This window comes from Bos javanicus, chromosome 28 (genome assembly GCF_032452875.1).
Source record: "Bos javanicus breed banteng chromosome 28, ARS-OSU_banteng_1.0, whole genome shotgun sequence".
NCBI lineage: Eukaryota > Metazoa > Chordata > Mammalia > Artiodactyla > Bovidae > Bos > Bos javanicus.
In genome coordinates this window covers 27,322,193-27,339,291 of record NC_083895.1, presented here as the reverse complement: position 1 = coordinate 27,339,291, position 17,099 = coordinate 27,322,193, and the positions used below count along the sequence as shown (strand labels likewise).

General features: G+C 49.8%; 1 protein-coding gene across 1 annotated transcript; it reads left to right on the top strand.

Annotated features, from left to right (window-relative positions):
* The first annotated feature begins 4,179 nt into the window (after positions 1-4,179).
* NEUROG3 (neurogenin 3) lies at positions 4,180-5,629 on the top strand. Its single transcript, XM_061405197.1, has one exon. It carries the CDS (start codon positions 4,180-4,182, stop codon positions 4,825-4,827), a length of 648 nt encoding a protein of 215 aa, XP_061261181.1. The 3' UTR covers positions 4,828-5,629.
* The last annotated feature ends 11,470 nt before the right edge of the window (positions 5,630-17,099 follow it).

Genomic DNA, 17,099 nt, shown 5'->3' with positions numbered 1-17,099 from the left:
GCAGACGAAATATGGGGCTGGTGAGCCCCTGGAGACCATATGCTTTCAATAAAAGAAGACAAATAGGACCGAGATAGGCCTTGCAGCCAACCTGTTATAAATGGGTGGCAATTGGGCCAATGTACACGGGGGAAGGCCCGGGGGGAGGCCTGCTCCGTGCCAAATCCATGTGTCAGCTTCTGGGACAGGTGCGCCCAGGGGCCAGGGGCCAGGTCTCCCCCCTCTGGGTTTATCACGGCAAAGGTAATATTGTGCTAACTATGAGTAAACAGTCATTGTGAAAACGAGGGAGAGTTTATCAGAGGCAAACTAGTTGGGGGGTGGCTTAACAATAAAGTTGCCAGCCTTGGGAGCAGGTGACGGCTGGCTGCGGGACTCCCGCAGTAGATGTTTTCCAAAGCACTCCACTTTACAATCTCTTGTAATTATTTATTAAACGAAATCTATTTATTATTATTTTAGCAAACACTGGAGACAGGTGGGGCTTTCTTTTCGTCGTCTCCTTTTGTTTGAAGGGCTGTTTGAAGTGGCCAGTCTCGGCCTGGGCAGCCCGCTCGCCAGATTTTTGTCTTCCCCTCTTTCAGCGTCGAGGCGAAGGCGAGAGAAAGAAGCCCCCTCCTCTGGCAAGTCATTAGCTATTCAGCCTCTTGTGGCCCCCTTCCCTTCCTCTCTTTTCTCAAAGCGCCCCCAGGCACTGCTAAAATTCCCCCCGCCGACAGGAAGGCGGCAGGGCGGACCGCTGCCTTCCTTCTTTTCCATTCTGCCCGCGGTGTCCAGGCGTCAGGCTGTCGCCTCGTTCCTGGACCGCCTCAGCATGCAGGGGGGCTTAGGTCTCAGAGAGTCGAAGGGCGCGGGGTTCCCAAAGGTCTTAGAGGCGGTGGTCCGCCGGGGGCTTCAGGAACAAGCTCTGCTGCCGGCTGGAAGAGTCCTTTCACAAATAGCGCCAGCGCGCACTGAGTTGTCACAGCCTGCGCCTCCGCCGCCAAAAGGACAGGAATTAACTTTGGAGAGGGGCCTGTGCGTCCGCTCCCGCTGAAAGGGAGGACGTGGATCCTTGATCTCTAATCCCCCAGGACTCCTCGACCTCAGGCCCCGCCCTCTTGACCAGTAGAAGAGCTGCAGAGAGTTCTCCGCACGGAAATCGCTGACCGCGGCCGCTGCGCGCAGCTCCTCGCCCTGACTGTTTTGCGCAAAGCCGAAGTGGTGGCGGTCCGCAAGCCGTGGAGAGCCCTGACTCGGAGTGGTGCCGGGGAAGCTAGATAAGAATTCTCAACGGGTGCCAGAATTCTCTCCCTGTCAAGAAAGTATCCAAATAACCCCAAAATCTTCCAAGCGGAAAGCTTGCCCCGCGGCCCTCATCACTACCCATGAGCCGCTTGAGGCAAGACTGAGCTAAGGGTGAGACCTGCCTTGGGTTATCATCTGAGAGCCTCTGCGGGATGAGAGCCCTAGTAGTGGGCTACTTTCAGGCCTCCAGCGACCCATAGTGGTGTTCTGATCCCTTATGGCCAGGGCACACTCCCCGGAGCCAGGCTAGGTCCCCTAGCCCCAGGGAAGCACACTTTGGGTTTCCTCTCTCAGTCCCTAATTTGCAGGATAGAAATCAAGCAAGGCAGGCATAGAGGGTGAGAAAGTAGAGAGGTAGAACATGACTGGACACTGGCTCCCACTGGCACTGGGAGATGGGGCCACTGTCCTTATCTACTCTGACCATGTCATTCCTTCTATCTTTGACATTTTGGGATGTCTAGTTCTGCCTTGGAAAAGTATCTGTTTTCCCCCCAATCAAAGAGAGGCAACAAAGAGGTGCAAGGGAAAATCTAGTATTAGGAGTCTTAGGACCTGCGTTCTATGTATGTGATTCTGCTAGAACTTGCTGTGTGATCTTGAGTAAGTCACTTCCCCTTTCTGAGCCTTGACTTTCCATCTGTAAAATGGGCTTCAGTTTCTCATTCTTATAATTAGAAGACAAATCTGGAGCAAATTGTGACCCAAGGGAGGAGCAGCAGCAAAATGTGAAACTCGGGAGTCTCTGAAGGGTCCCTTTGTTGGTCTGGAGCCTGGCCCCGAGCTTCAGTTCGCAGGCAACAAGCAAAGGCGCCTCTGCCAACAGCCCCCCACCTGAGATCCTGAGGACAGCACCTTCATCTCCACACAGTCCTGGAGCTCCCTCTCCCTGGCTCCCAAGCACATCCACCCTCTCTCTGCCTCAGAGGTAATTCCGCCCTCCAAGCAGAGTGAGCAAGTAAGGAGAGGCTGGCTGTCACTAGGGTAGATATGCAGACTCACCTCATTCCCTCAGTTTCCCTGCAGGATCCTACCTCCTCTACCAGCTTTGGGGGCTCAGCTCAGGGTATCTGGACCTCCTAGAAAGTAATGCCTTCTGGGCCTGCAGAGACTGAATCCAGACACCAGTTTCCCCAGCTTCTTAGGAGCAGTGTGGAGGCCCTGCTGGTGGAGGGGGGGGGGGGGGTGCGGGGGGCGGGGTGCAGGAGTGGCAGCGGATGGCTGAGGGCTCTGGGCCTGCAATGGGCAGATCATTAAAGGTCAGAGAGAGGCTGGGTTAGCTTGAGGGCGTCCTCCCCCAGGTCACACTTACCTTGAAGCAGAAGACCACAGAGTGTCCAAGGCAGGGGACAAAAAGGATGAGTAGGGAAAGAAAGGAGGGATGATGTGTTCAGGCTCACTTTGGAAAGCTTTCCAGATGGCACTAACCAGAGTTGTGAAGAGTCCCTGCCCTGTGCTCACTGCCTGACCTCTGCCAAGGGGACAGGACCAGCTAGTGCAGACAGCCCCCGCCCATCTGTGATTGGATAGGAGGACTAAGAGAGAAAGAGTTGATCTGCTTCTGCAAGCACCGGCACTCCAGGGGCATTTAAAAGACACAGGGGCTTGCAGTGAACTCCTGGCCATCTCCTGACCCATTCTCTTCTGAGCTCTCCCTTTACATGCCCCATTGGATCCCTAGAGTACTGTCTGGAATTGTTTGTGGTGGAATGCCTCCTAGAGGTCCCACCATAGACATTCGCTGCCTCTGGGGCACGAAGATAATGTCTTAGATTTCTGAATGGTGAGGGGATAAGGGGAGAGGTTCTAAGCACCTACATCTAAGGAGTGTGGGCAGTGTCATCTCAAAGCCTGAGGGACGGCACTCAGCATCCCCAGAAGGTGAAGGTTTCTAAGTGTCAGGGAGGTAGGCAGGATCTCTCTCTGTGGTTGCCCCCGCCCCTCCCAAAGTGGAGTGTCAGTGAAACACCCCCTCTGAGTATTTGCTAACCTGACCCAAAGTGGAGGAGAGGAGAATGGCACTAGGAATAGTGGACACTCCTTTAAACTGATAGTATTCCTGGCTCCTTGTCCTTGCAGAGTGATTTGGAGCAAGCTGCCTCCTTTCTGAACCTGTTTCCCCTTGTATAACTCACGGGACGGACCCACCCGACTGACTTCCCAAAGCCCCCTTCAGGATACCAAGAAAAGGTCTGGACAGATGCCAAGGAAAACCAGAATAGGAGCAAAGCGATTTGAGGCTGCCAGACTCGAGCTAGACAAGACCCTTCTCACTGGGCGAGGCTCTTTGAGGAACCGAGAGTTGCTGGGACAGAGCCCGCGGGGAGAGAGCAAACAGAGCGGCGTTCCCCTCCCCCGACCCCAGCCCTTTGTCCGGAATCCAGCTGTGCCCCTTGAAGGGCGGAGCGGGCTCGCGTGGCGCGGCCCCCTGGCCCGAACGCTGATTGGACGGCGGCGCGGGCAGCAGCAGGGCAGGCACGCTCCTGTCCCAGGGCGCAGCAGATAAAGCGTGCCCAGGGGCACACGACTTTCGGCTCAGAAAATCCGCAGGGTCTCGCGGCTGCGCCAAGAGAGAGCGAGAGAAGCCCAGGACCCTCCTTTACACGTATCTTCTCTGGGGCCAGAGAAACTTTCGAGCGGCAGAGCCTGCTTCTCAACTGAACTTGCAGACGGAAAAGCCAGTTCAGCTCACCGTTGCTCTCACTGCCCACCACTCTCTACCCCTTTGCGCCCTACAACAAGGTAACACCTGGAGCCACAGAGCGATGGGAGGAGGGGAAAGCGGGTCCTCTGGCCGGCAGGAGGTGGCTTTCTCTAGCATTTTCTCCCACCTGGCCCCAGGATTGGGAGTGACCGACCCACTCTTACCCTTACCTCTTACCCCGCCACAGGATGGCGCCTCATCCCTCGTGTGCGCCCCCTGTCCAAGTGACCCACGAGACGGAGCAGCGCTTCCCGGGAGCCTCGGACGACGCAGTGACCTGCGTCGCATCCACTCCACCCAGCCCCACTCGCGTGCTGGAGAACTTCACCGAGACGGAAGGGGGCGCCTGCCGAGGGGCCTCGAGGAAGCTCCGGGCGCGGCGCGGGGGGCGCAGTCGCCCCAAGAGTGAGTTGGCTCTGAGCAAGCAGCGACGGAGCCGGCGCAAGAAGGCCAACGACCGCGAGCGCAATCGGATGCATAACCTCAACTCTGCGCTGGACGCGCTGCGCGGCGTCTTGCCCACCTTTCCGGACGACGCGAAGCTCACCAAGATCGAGACGCTGCGCTTCGCCCACAATTATATCTGGGCGCTGACGCAGACGCTGCGCATAGCGGACCACAGCCTCTACGGGCTGGAGCCGCTGGCGCCGCCCTGCGAGGAGCTGGCCAGCCCAGACAGCGGTTCCCCGGGAGACTGGGGCTCCCTCTATTCCCCGGTCTCCCAGGCGGGAAGCCTGAGCCCCGCCGCCTCGCTGGAGGACCGACCTGGGCTGCAGGCGCCTGTTTCTCCGGCCTGCCTGCACCCTGGCGCTCTGGCCTTTTCAGACTTTCTATGAAGGGTCCTGTCCGCCGCTGGGCAGTGGGTCCTGGGAGAAAGGGCAGGGGCGGAGGCTGTCGGAGATGCGCGGAGGCGGCTCTCAAACCTACTTGTTCCTCCTGCCTCTGGCTCACTGACCCCTGAGGGCCAGAGTGGCAGGCCGGGTTCAATGCCTTGGTCTTCTGCGCTACACCCTCTGCTGCTGCCCGCGCCAGTGGGCACGGCATACCCCGCGCATTTTAAGTCCTCTCCCCGTGGCCACCCCAAAATCTCCTGCAAAAAAACATGAGCGTGGTAGCACTACACAGCAGGAGACACCCACTGTCTCCCCGCCCCTACCCTCACTGATGTCTGTCTGCCGGTCTCTTACCACTCTTCCCCCAATACTACTTCATCCAATATTTGGTCTCTCAGAGCTCGCTCTTGTTCCCCAGGTTGTGTTCTTCAAAATTGCCTCTGACCTCCTCTAGTCCCTGTCAAGTCCCGGGGGTTTGGGCCTTTCTACTCTGCCTTAATCCATGAAGGCGATGCTCTGCCTTCCCCTTGTGCACTTTTCCCGGAGCCATTGCCCTCGCAGGGGCAGGAGGCAAGGCGACCAACTGGGGCAGCGCCTCTACCACCACCCTGCAAACTGGAGCGCCCTTGTCTTAAAAAAAAAAAAAAAAATCAGCTTGTAAATGATGTAATGTCTCTTGAAATGAATTGTTGTCTGGTAAATTATATGGCCTCTCCCCTGTTTTATGTTTGTATTTATTGATGAGATTTCACAGTGGGAAAAGTCTTTATTTTGTACATAAGATTATTTAGGGACTGGTGAATGAGATTTTGAACCAATAAAAAACGATTCTCAAGAAGCCTGAGTAAGGTCACTTGATTGTGTGGAGGGGAGGGCCCAGCCCCTGTGACTGGGGTTGGGGGAGCGGGCCCTGTCTAAGGAGAGGGAGGAGATACTTTCTGGGGGTCTAGGGCCCCTGCTGAGGCCTGACCTGAGAAACTATGGTTGCTAGGCTGAAGGCCAGGCAGATTGCAAGTCAGCTATACACACTTGGAAAGGAAGAACTGGAAGACTTAAAAATCATTGGCTCAGCCTCCTTGTTTTATTTATGGAGCAGTGACTTGTCTAATTCCAAAAAGTGGTTTAGGAGTAAGATAAGCCTGCAACTAGGGCTACTCACATGGTGCTGGCCCTTTCTGTTATGCCACTAGCTTGATTTGGAGTAACTGTTTTTTTTTTTTTTTTTTTTTTGCCAAAGGGAGGGAATAATAACCCTACAACCCTGCAACAGGGTCAGAAACACTGGTAGGCTGAGCATCCTAGGAATAGTCCCTGAGTGCTTAGAGACCAAGAACAATGTCAGAGCTCATTTTACATTTCTGGTGCTGGGGACAAGACCTTGTGACTTGTGATCCCCAGTGGCACGGAGCAGAGAAGGTGGAGGGTCTGGCTGTAGTTTCTGACACCTCCCAACAACCAGTAGCTTTGTTTGAACAAATTCTTATTCTTTTTGAGAAAGTATTCAAGGTTTCCAGCCATGTGTTCTCTATTACTTCCAAGGTAGAGTAGGGCTGATGCACAGTGACACTGAAAGTCCCCAAAGCACTGCTGGAGCAGCTCTATATTAGCTTCCAAGATGTTCCAGGATGTCCAGGAAGCAGGTTTAAGCTCCAAGAACCCACAGAGGGTAGGCACCCTACCCTATGAATTGAACCGCAGAGGCCTCCTTGGATTAGCCCATGGTACCCAGGGAAGAAGCAGGCCAACACCAATGGGGTGCACATGTCAGAGGCAGGGACCAGGAGTCATAGAGTAGGTTGCTTTCCAGTGTTAGAGCACAAAGGTGGTGGCTTTGCAGGGGTTAATGTCTTTTGCATCTATCTCTTATGCACTGCACCCGCTACCCAATGCTTCAAATTGAACTTTTCCTCTCCTCTATTCCTGGGTCCCTAAAGATAGCTTGAAGGAGATATGTCTTAGTTATCAGGGGCTGGATTGGGGGGCGGGAAGGGGGACTCTGCAAACAAATGAACAAAGGTATAGTTTCATTTCATGGCTTTAATCTGGGAGGAGAAGATTAATGGGTTATTGATGACTTCTGCAGCAGCCAATTTTCCACCTGCGGCACCGCCCAGGGCAGGTGTCAGCAGCTCCAAGTTGCACAGACCAAGGCAGGGTCTGCCGCTTACTGGGCACTAAGGGGGGGGCAGTGGGGTGGGGGGAGAGATGGGCAGACATAAAAATCAGGAAGGTCCATCTCTGTCCTCCTGGGACAGTAGCAAGTGTACAGACAAAATCACTCAAGGGTGAAAAAACGTTGGAGCTAAGTGGAGGTAGGAGCCACAGGAAGGACAGTGGGACTGTTCTCTGTGGCTGGATTAGGAAGCTTGCCAGAGAACACTGTATACTGGGCCAGGACTAAACATTTGGAGAGGAGGTCCTCAAGCAGGAAAATCCTTCTTCCTGTGAAAGGCTGTGGGGAGCAGTGTTCAAATAGGCAGGGGATTCCTTTGGTGTGAACAACTTTCAGAAGCAGAAAATATTAACCCTGTGTTCTGGGTGGAGGCACCCACTGCCCAGCCCCTCTCCTGCTTGTGAGGGTGCTCATTAAGAAGCTATTAGTCACTCACAATCTAGAATGGTGGGATAGGGAAGGAGATGGGAGGGAGATTCAGGAGGGAGGGGACATGGGTGTACCTATGGCTGATTCTTGTTGATGTCTGACAGAAAACCACAAATTCTGTAGCAATTATCCTTCAGTTAAATAAATTAAGTGGGAAATAAATAAATAAGAAGCTATTAGTTACCCAATGCACATAGACTGGTCCTCCAACCTACAAAATTTTTTAAAAGTACTATTTAACCAGCTTGGATGGTCACCTTGGGTAGGGGCAGGATTTGAACCCCCAGAGCTGTCAGCTGAACTCTCCAAGTCAGGAGGAGGTGGTTTAGGGCTCCTTCCCAAGGATGAGCTCCATCACAGTCAAAGAAATCATCTTGAGGTGGGAGACTTCATCATTTTTCCAAAGAGCCCCACATCAAGAAGGGTTTAGGAAACATTTCTGGGTGGCACACACAAGCCCAGCATCATCACCACCCTCATCCATCCCCAGGCATTTTGCATTCACCAGCTTTTAAAATCAGTCAGGCTGCTCTGGATCTCAGCTAGAAGGCCCCTACCACTATGCCTCAGCCACAGTGAGTGTGGAGCCTCCTGCGGTCTGAGGTCATTTCCTGTGCCCCAGCTACCTCAAACCCGGACAGGGTCCCATGTGCGGGCAGGAAAGATGCTCTGGTTGAAAGAGTCTTCCCCCCACTCCTGCCATTCTGCCTTTGTCTGAGCCCTGGCTTCCAGAAAAACAGCACATGAATCTTGCAGCCACCCCACCCCACCCCATCCCCACACACAGGCAGGTAGATTTATGGTGCCCTGCCTCCAACCCACCCCATCCCCAAGCCGGCAGTAGCTGGAGGACAAAGCCTCCCAGGGCCATTGGAATGCTAATGTCTGGGAGCCTGGCCGCTGGGCTGGCACAAAGGCAAGTGAGGCCAAGGGAGCACGTGACCCCACAGGCATACTCTGCTCCACCTCTCATCCACGGGCCACTCTGCCCAGCCGTGTGACCTTGAACGGGTCTCTGAGCCTCAGCTGATACACATGAGAAGCTGGAGAGAGTCTCTAACACCCTTTCACTGGGTTTCTGGGAACCTAAAAGAAGGCTGTGCTTGCGAAAGATGGAGTTATAGGCCCCTGCGACTGAAAGCAGTGGGAAAGAGATGTGTAGTCCCGTGGAACAGTGAAGAAGTGGGGGTTGGCTGAGAATGTGCTGCAGAATAAACACTGAGTATACTATAAGTACATTTTACATATATGTAATTAGTATTCTCTGTTGTGTTTCTTTTCCCGCTCCTCCCCTTTCACATATCTGCGGCCAGTGATCTAGAAGGGGGTGGGGCAGTGTAGGGACATTCACTAACCTGGCCTGCTTGCCCCACCTTTGGAAGGCCAAGAGCACAGGTAGTGGGAGATTTGGGGGCTGGACACTCATCTCAGTTCCTCCTACATTCAGTGAGGTGGTCAAGGCAGGATGGTGACACCCATGGAAATAGAGAGCCAAAATCTTGGAAGTAGGTGACTTGCCCAAAGCCCTGAGTCACTGATGGAGTTATTGGAGCAAACCAAAAGCATGACCTTGGCTCTAGGCTTAGTTTAGAGCCGTCTCCTCTGTGCCAACACAACCTATAGTAAGTTTGTGCTCTGGCTTGAACTGGGTCCTCTGTGTCTTGTAAGATCAAGAGCCTCTCTTATGCTTTGACTACCCACTGGAACGCTAGTGAGATTCACGGGCTGCTGTGTACCCCTCTGCTTCTGGGATCCTAGGACCAAAGCGGTCAGAGAGAGAGAGCATCTGCAAGGCTAACTTGGTGGGGTCTGAGGTCCTGGTGAAAAAAAAAAAAAAAAAAAGCGGCGTGCCCCTGACCATGGTGCTGAAATGACTGCGTTGGTTCAGAGCGAGAGGCACTCCTAGAAACATGGCCATTCTTCATAAGGAAAACTACCTATCTACTGCCTCTGCCCCTGTTTCCAGGCCCGAGTACCTAGGGAATCCCTGTGGACATATAGACCCAGAAAGCTGTTGGCTTCCTTGATGTGGTGGGGAAAGTGTGGACTCTGTTGCTACTAACTCACTGTGTGACCCCAGAAAAGCCCTTTTCTTAGCTAGTCCAAAACATTCTCCTTTATAAATGATGGAGTTAGAGTTGAGTTGCCAGATGAGGAGGTCTAAGAGGTCTGAAGTGGAACAACATTGGAAGTTTAGGATGCAGCAGCCCTAATTGAGAAAACTGGCTTGGAACTTTGCAAATAAATAGTTTTTTAAGACAATCTAGGTTAAGCAATAGCAAAGAGCCATTGTTTGCCTTTGATTGACAGGTGGAAAGGGGGTATTTTCTACATTTATTCTTTTTTAACTTTGTGCTTTCCTTATATAATAGCTTATATTTTGGTTATTTGCTGGCCTAGATAATTTCAGAAAGAATGAATTAAATTTTTAGGGTGGGTGAGTTTGGCATAAGATCTGAAGTTTTCAGCTATGAAAACAGGAAAATATATATGTATATATATAACATTTTAACTTGACTGTGGAAGACGGTTGCATGTTTCTAATTTGTAAGTGCTTCTATCTTTGTGATAAGATGCTTTAATGTGTTTCTTAAATATATATATTTTAAAAAGCGGTCTCATTCTTTGGGTTAAAATGAAGTTTTAGTTATTCCAAGAACAAAGGCACAAGGAAGTCCTCCAAACACACACACTAATGGCAGAGTAGTTAAGAATAATTCAGATCACACAGACACTAGTTCAAAGCCTGGTATTGCCACTAACTGGTGGTTTTCAATTATATCCCTTTGCCTCTCTAAGACCCATTGTCCTCACCTGCAGATTTGGGACAATAAATAGTAGCCATTTAATTGGGTTGATTAAATGTGCTTGCTTTTAGTGCATATTAAGCTGCCATAAATGGTTATTATAATAATAATAATTATTATTATAATCATCTTCATTTGTCTCAGATTCTTCTCATTCTCCCAAGGGTTTTTTTTGGCGGGGGTGGTGAGGGTAGGGAGGTTGCTTTTGTATGAATTTGAATTTCTTCTGCATTCCTGTGCAGTGCAAGTTGGCATAAAGGCCAAGGGCCACCCACCCCTTCCTTGTGACCCTCCCCAGATGTGATCTACTCTTCCTGTGCTCCAAGATTATATATCCAGACATTACTTGGGCACCCCAAATGAGACATGTCCAAAATAGAATTACTCTCCTCTAACTTCAAACTAATGTTGCCTCTTGTTCCTGATCTCACTAACTAGCATCATCCAGTCATACATACTTGAAATCTAGGGTTGGTTTTGGGCTTCCCTGGTGGCTCAGACAGTAAAGAATCCTCTTGCAATGTGGGAGGCCTGGGTTCGATCCCTGGGTTGGGAAGATCCCCTGGAGGGCATGGCAACCCACTCGAGTATTCTTGCCTGGAGAATCCTCATGGACACAATATCCTGGCGGGCTACAGTCCATGGGATCCCAAAGAGTTGGACACGACTGAGTGACTAAGCACAGGGTTGGTCTTGACCCTTCTCTCTTTCTACCCACAACCAGTTAATCCTTAAATCCTACTGACTTGTCCTTCCCACTATAATACTCCCTGATAGAGTAAGCCAGGGTGCTATGACAGACTCACTAATAATTCATCTGAGGTGAGCGTTCCATGTGGGTGGATAGCTCTGCTCTGTGACATCATTCAGGGACCTACATTCCTCCCATCTTCTTCCTCCCTCAGCTGCTGGGCCCTTGCCATCCATGGTTGAGGCTCATTGCCATGGGTTTGAGGCAGTGGGAATAGGAAATAAGTCATAGGGAACCTCACTCACAGTCTTAAAGGTTAGACTCAGAGGTATAATAGCATGTTTCATCTATGCTCATATTCCTCTAGGAATACATGATCATATTCCCTCAAGTTAACTGGACTAGGGGCTATGTGCCAGGAAGAAGTAAAGAAAGGGTGAGTGAGCAGTCTCCAGCAACAGTCTACAGGACTGTTGTCAGGATCAAGTTGGATTATATATGCTATTATTTCATCATTGTGAATCACTTAAGCTTACGACTACAGTCCTGCTGCAACAGCCTCTTTTTCACAATGCCTTGTTTGCCTTGGCATTTACCCTCCAGGAATACTGACCTGCTTGAAGTCTTCCCCTCACACACAGTCAGAACCCCTCCCACCCTTTTTCCCACCGTGCTGTCTCTGCCCAAACCCTCATTCCCCTCTTCCCAAATTTCCAGTGCGGATATCACCTTTTTCCAGAATCTTTCTCTGAACTATTTCTCCCTCATTGCTCCTGCTCCCATAATATCCTGTGCATATGAACATCCTTGAACTTTCCAGGTAGCATTTGTAATTATCTGTTCACTCATTTGTGCCCTCCTGACAAAAGGAAGTATCCTCCATGTCTCCAATGAGTACTTATTCTAACCATATGCCACATGTTTTTAGGATGAATTATTGAGTCAATAGGGCTTCCCTGGTGACTCACACAGTAAAGAATCTGCCTGCAATGCAGGAGACCCGGGTTTGATTACTGGGTCGGGAAGAACCCTGGAGAAGAGAATGGCTACCCACTCCAGTATTCTTTTTTAAAAAACTTATATTTATTTATTGAAAATAAATGTATCAATTTATTGACTGATGATTGCTTTACAATATTGGTTTGATTTCTGCCATATAACAACATGAGTTAGCCATAGGTGTACATATGTCCTCTTCCTCTTGAACCTCTCTCCCATCTCCCACCTTTTCCCACCCCTCTAGGTTGTTAAAGAGCCCCAGTTTGAGATCCCTGAGTCATACGGCAAATTTCCGTTGGCTATCTATTTTACATATGGTAGTGTATATGCTTCCTCGCAGGAGCCTGGTGGGCTACAATCCATGGGGTCAAAAAGAGTCAGACATGGCTAAGCAGTGAATATTTTCACTTTCACTTTCAATGAGTCAGTAAATTGACTGACTGAATGGAAGGTATTTCAATTATTTGTTTAGAAATTTCATTCCTTCTTCTGACTGGCTGCTATATAAAGGTCAATGAATATTTATTGAACAAGTGAATGAATAAATTAATTAGTTATATAGAGACCTGTTACCTCTCCTCCCTCATACCCTCCTCAGCACCAAAATAACCTGTCTTTGGCTGCCTATGGGTTCATTTCAGAAGATGCCACATGTGATTTGGTGAAATTGGGTTATCACAAGAGAACCATTGTTTTGGTGATCACCAGCAAATATTCCAATAGTCAGGTGTGGGTGATCTCTCCTGAGATAGTCCATTAGATCATGGGCCTGACATCTATCTAAATTCCAGCACTTCCTAATTCCATCAGTTGAGAAAGTTACTTAGCTTCTCTAAGCCTCCACATATAAAAATGTCTCTATGTATAAAAATGCAGAAAATCACATCTGCCTCACAGAGTTTCATGAGGATTCAGATGAGATGGCAGATATGTCCATACACTTCATGAGCCTGCCTGCAATTTGAAGCAGACCTCATTATAATACCCACCTTATCTCTATCTTATTCCTAGAGAAGACTAACTAAGAAGGCATGGACCAGGACTGAATTCCCATTAATCAGGGAGAAGTTATATGACTTGCCCATAACCTTGTTAATTATGGAGAGAAACTTACACCCCTGCTATTCTAACATCATCACCAGCTATACTACCTCTGTTGGACTAGTTATCTATTATTGCTGCATAACAAATTACCCAAAACTCTACTACTTAAAACAAGAAACATTTATTATGTGGGTCTTCTGTAGGTAAGAAATCCAGGTATACCTTAGACAGGTGACTCTGGCTCAAAGTGTCCCATGAGGCTGCAGTCAGGGTGTCAGCCAAGAATGTGGTCTTACCTGATGGTTTTGCAGGGGCCAGATCCACGTCCAAGCTCACTCATGTGACTGTTAGCAGGACTTAATTCCTCAAGAGCCATTGGACTGAGGGCCACAGTTCTTCAGTGACTTTGGACTAAAAGCCTTCCTCAGTTCCTTGCCACATGGCCCTCTCCATAGGTCAGCTCACAACATGGAAACTGGCTTCCTTCACTGCAAACAAACAAGAGGCAGGGGGACACTCAAGACAGAAGGCGTGGTCTTTTGTAAGCTAATCTTTTTGTAATCTAATCTCATTCCTTGGAAGAAAATCTATGACAAACCTAGATGGCCTATTACAGAGCTGAGATATCACTTTGCTGACAAAGGTCCATATTGTCAAAGCTGTGTTTTTTCCAGTAGTCATGTACGGATGTGAGAGTTGGACCACAAAGAATGCTGAGCACCTAAGAGCTGATGTTTTTGAACCGTGCTGCTGAAGGAGACTCTTGAGAGTCCCTTGGACAGCAAGGAGATCAAATCAGTCAATCCTAAAGGAAATCAATCATGAATATTCATTAGAAGGACTGATACTAAAACTGAAGCTCCAATACTTTGGCCACCTGATGCGAAGAACTAACTCATTGGAAAAGACCCTGATGCTGGGAAAGATTGAAGGCAGGAGGAGAAGGGGGCAACAGAGGGCGAGATGGTTGGATGGCATCACCAACTCAACAGACATGAGTTTGAGCAAGCTCCAGGAGATGGTGAAGGACAGGGAAGCCTGGAGTGCTGCAGTTCATGGGGTCACAAAGATACGGACATGACTTACTGATTGAACAACAAAAACAACAGTCTCACAAGTGACATCTCATCACCTCTGCCACATTCTATTCACTGCTGCTGCTGCTAAGTCGCTTCAGTCGTGTCCAACTCTGTGCGACCCCAGAGACAGCAGCCCAACAGGCTCCCCTGTCTCTGGGATTCTCCAGGCAAGAACACCAGAGTGGGTTGCCATCTCCTTCTCCAATGCATGAAAGTGAAAAGTGAAAGTGAAGTCGCTCAGTCGTGTCTGACTCCTAGCGACCCCATGGACTTCAGCCTACCAGGCTCCTCCGTCCATGGGATTTTCCAGGCAAGAGTACTGGAGTGGGGGTGCCATTGCCTTCTCTGATTCTATTCACTAGAAATGACTAAATCCAGCCAACAGCTAAGGGGAGGGCACTGCACAAGGGCATGGATATCAGGAGGCAGGGATCACAGGGGTCCATCTTAGGGGGTGCCCATCACAGAGGCAGTAGCAGAATCTTTGCTGCCTGCCCTCCACACCCCAGAGATAGGCAAACAGATGACAAGTGTGCATGCACACACTCACAGATATACACCTCCCTAGGACCAAATAGATCAGAATTCAGAAGAAAGCCTAGGTGATTTGATTCCAGGGGTTAAAGCAGATGCCTCCGTGTCCCCTAGTGCTGGGCCTGTTTCCAAGAAGGGCCGAGGAGGGGCACCACCAAGTGAGCACTGGAGCCACCCCAGCTGATCTCTGCCATTCATTTATGCTTTCACAGGCCTCCCCACCCCCACTCCCAGAGGCAGAGATTTAGGACGTCTGGAGCCTGGACACCATACCCACTGAAGGGAAATTTACTGCCTCTAGAGAACCAGGGCCTGACTTGAGGTCTTGAATGCATCTTTTTCCCCTTTGCCTCTGCTTTATTAGGTTAATCATTGCTTGAATTGGTTGCCATGGTTTGGGCAAACCCATGGTGACTCTATAATGAAGCCTGAAAGACTTGGATCCCATTTATCATCCTCAGTGTTTGGGAGGCCCAGAGCCTCATTTGCTTCCCCCAGGGTCTGAGTACCACCCTTCTGCTTGGGGCCCCTATGCTCCTTTTGAACGAGGAATGAACAGGTGGCGACTTGGAAGAGAAGAGGAGACCCGCACAGGTGGAGTGAACAGTGTACTGCCCATTCCCCACCATACACACACACACACACACACACACACACACACACACGCACGCACCCACGCACACACATTTTATTTTCCACTCCAGGATTCCTGACACAGACCAAACACAAAGGCATCTCTTCCATAATTTTTCTTTCTTGAAAGTGAGAGGCAAAGAATGATGTTCAGTTAGAAGGGGTCCATGGCTGTCCTTAAATGGGGGGGGAGGTTGTGTCTCAGCAGATCCAGGTTTCACACCCCTTAATCCATGGGCATAAATTGAGCATAACTGCAGTCCTGCAATGAGTTGGAAATAGATGGGACAAGGCCAGTGGGAAAATAGAGGCATACAGAGGTTTAGCAACATGTTCAAAGTCATCCAGTGATGATAAAGGCAAGGTAGAACCCAGGACCAGTGAAATGTATTATGAAGAAATTACAAATAGATGTGTATAATGAATTCTATGTATCCATCACCCAAATTCAACAGTCATTGACTCAAAGGCAGCTGTATTTCACTCACATAACTATTCACTTCACTCAGCACTACTTCTGTGCATTATTTTGAAGCAAACCTGAGACATCATACAATTTCAACATAAATCCTTCCCCAGTGTTAGATTTTGTTTGTTTTCTATTCAGTGTAAATGTAATAATAGAGTGTAGCAGCTGAGAGCTGCTCTGAAGGCAGATCCTCTAGGTTCAAATCCCACATCCGCTCTTTCCCAGCTGTGTGACCTTCAGCCAGTAACCTAATGTGTCTGAGCCTCAGTTTCCTCAACTATAAAAGGATGCAATGACACCTCAGAGGGTAACTGTCAGGATTAAATGAAATTATACAAGTGCTCAGCATCTGTGCCAGGTGCAGTGCAGATGGAGGCTTTTATTTTGTTTCCATATTTGCCACCACTGCACCATCAGCAATGGCTCTAGTCTGGCAGGAAGTCAGCTCTTGCCTTCCAACATCCAGTCTCTTGATGCTGTCTCCTGGCCTAGAGGCAAGAGGCTTGTCACTACCACTCTCTGCCTGGCACCAGACTCTGAGAACACAGACCTCAGCAGAGAGCTTGGTATCAGTGCTGACAGCCTCCAGTCTCTGCCACTCGCAACCCTGCTCAGCTCTGCACCACGGACCCCTGGACCAGCAAGACCAGGCCCCATCCCCCTTCTCTTCTTGTAACTTTAGGCTTTCTGACCTCTTGGCAGCTGGTCCCAATTATGAGCAGGTTATCAATACACCTACCTTAAAGTTGCATGTATATGTGTGTGCATGCATGTGCCCATGCCTCTGTGTGTGTGCACGTGTGTCTGAGTGTGTGATGTCCCTATGTGCAAACCAGCATGTTCTCATGCTTCTGTGCACTCAGCCTGTGAGAGAGACTCCACTAGGAGACTAAAACCTGCCCTCTTACATTTGTGGTGGATGGACAGAGACCAGATTAAAACTGGTCAAATAAAAGTATGAAGTCATGAGCATGGTACTGAGACCTCCTGGAGACGGTAGGGAGAAACTAAGGTTGGCCAAACGCATTAGATTGAGAACAGAAGAGAGAGGCAGGCGGGGGCTCCATGGAAGCTGCAGGAAGGGAAAGGGACGCAGCCTATCTAGTTTCACTGTATAGAGGAGGCCTGAGTCCTAATAATGGCCTCTCAGGTCAGGAATATCCCCTGGAGTAGGAAATGGCACTCCACTCCAGTATTCTTGGCTGGAAAATCCCATGGGCAAATGAGCCTGATGGGCTACAGTCCCTGGGGTTGCAAAGAATCGGACACAGCTGAGCACAATATAGGAAGTCCTGATAGCTGATCCGAGAAAGGTTATTTCAGGATATCAACCACTCCCCCAGCATCAAAGCTCCAAAGGGTTCTCTTGGGCTGAAAGGGCTCGCTCAAATTTCCCCTTTCCTGGGTGAGTGAGTGA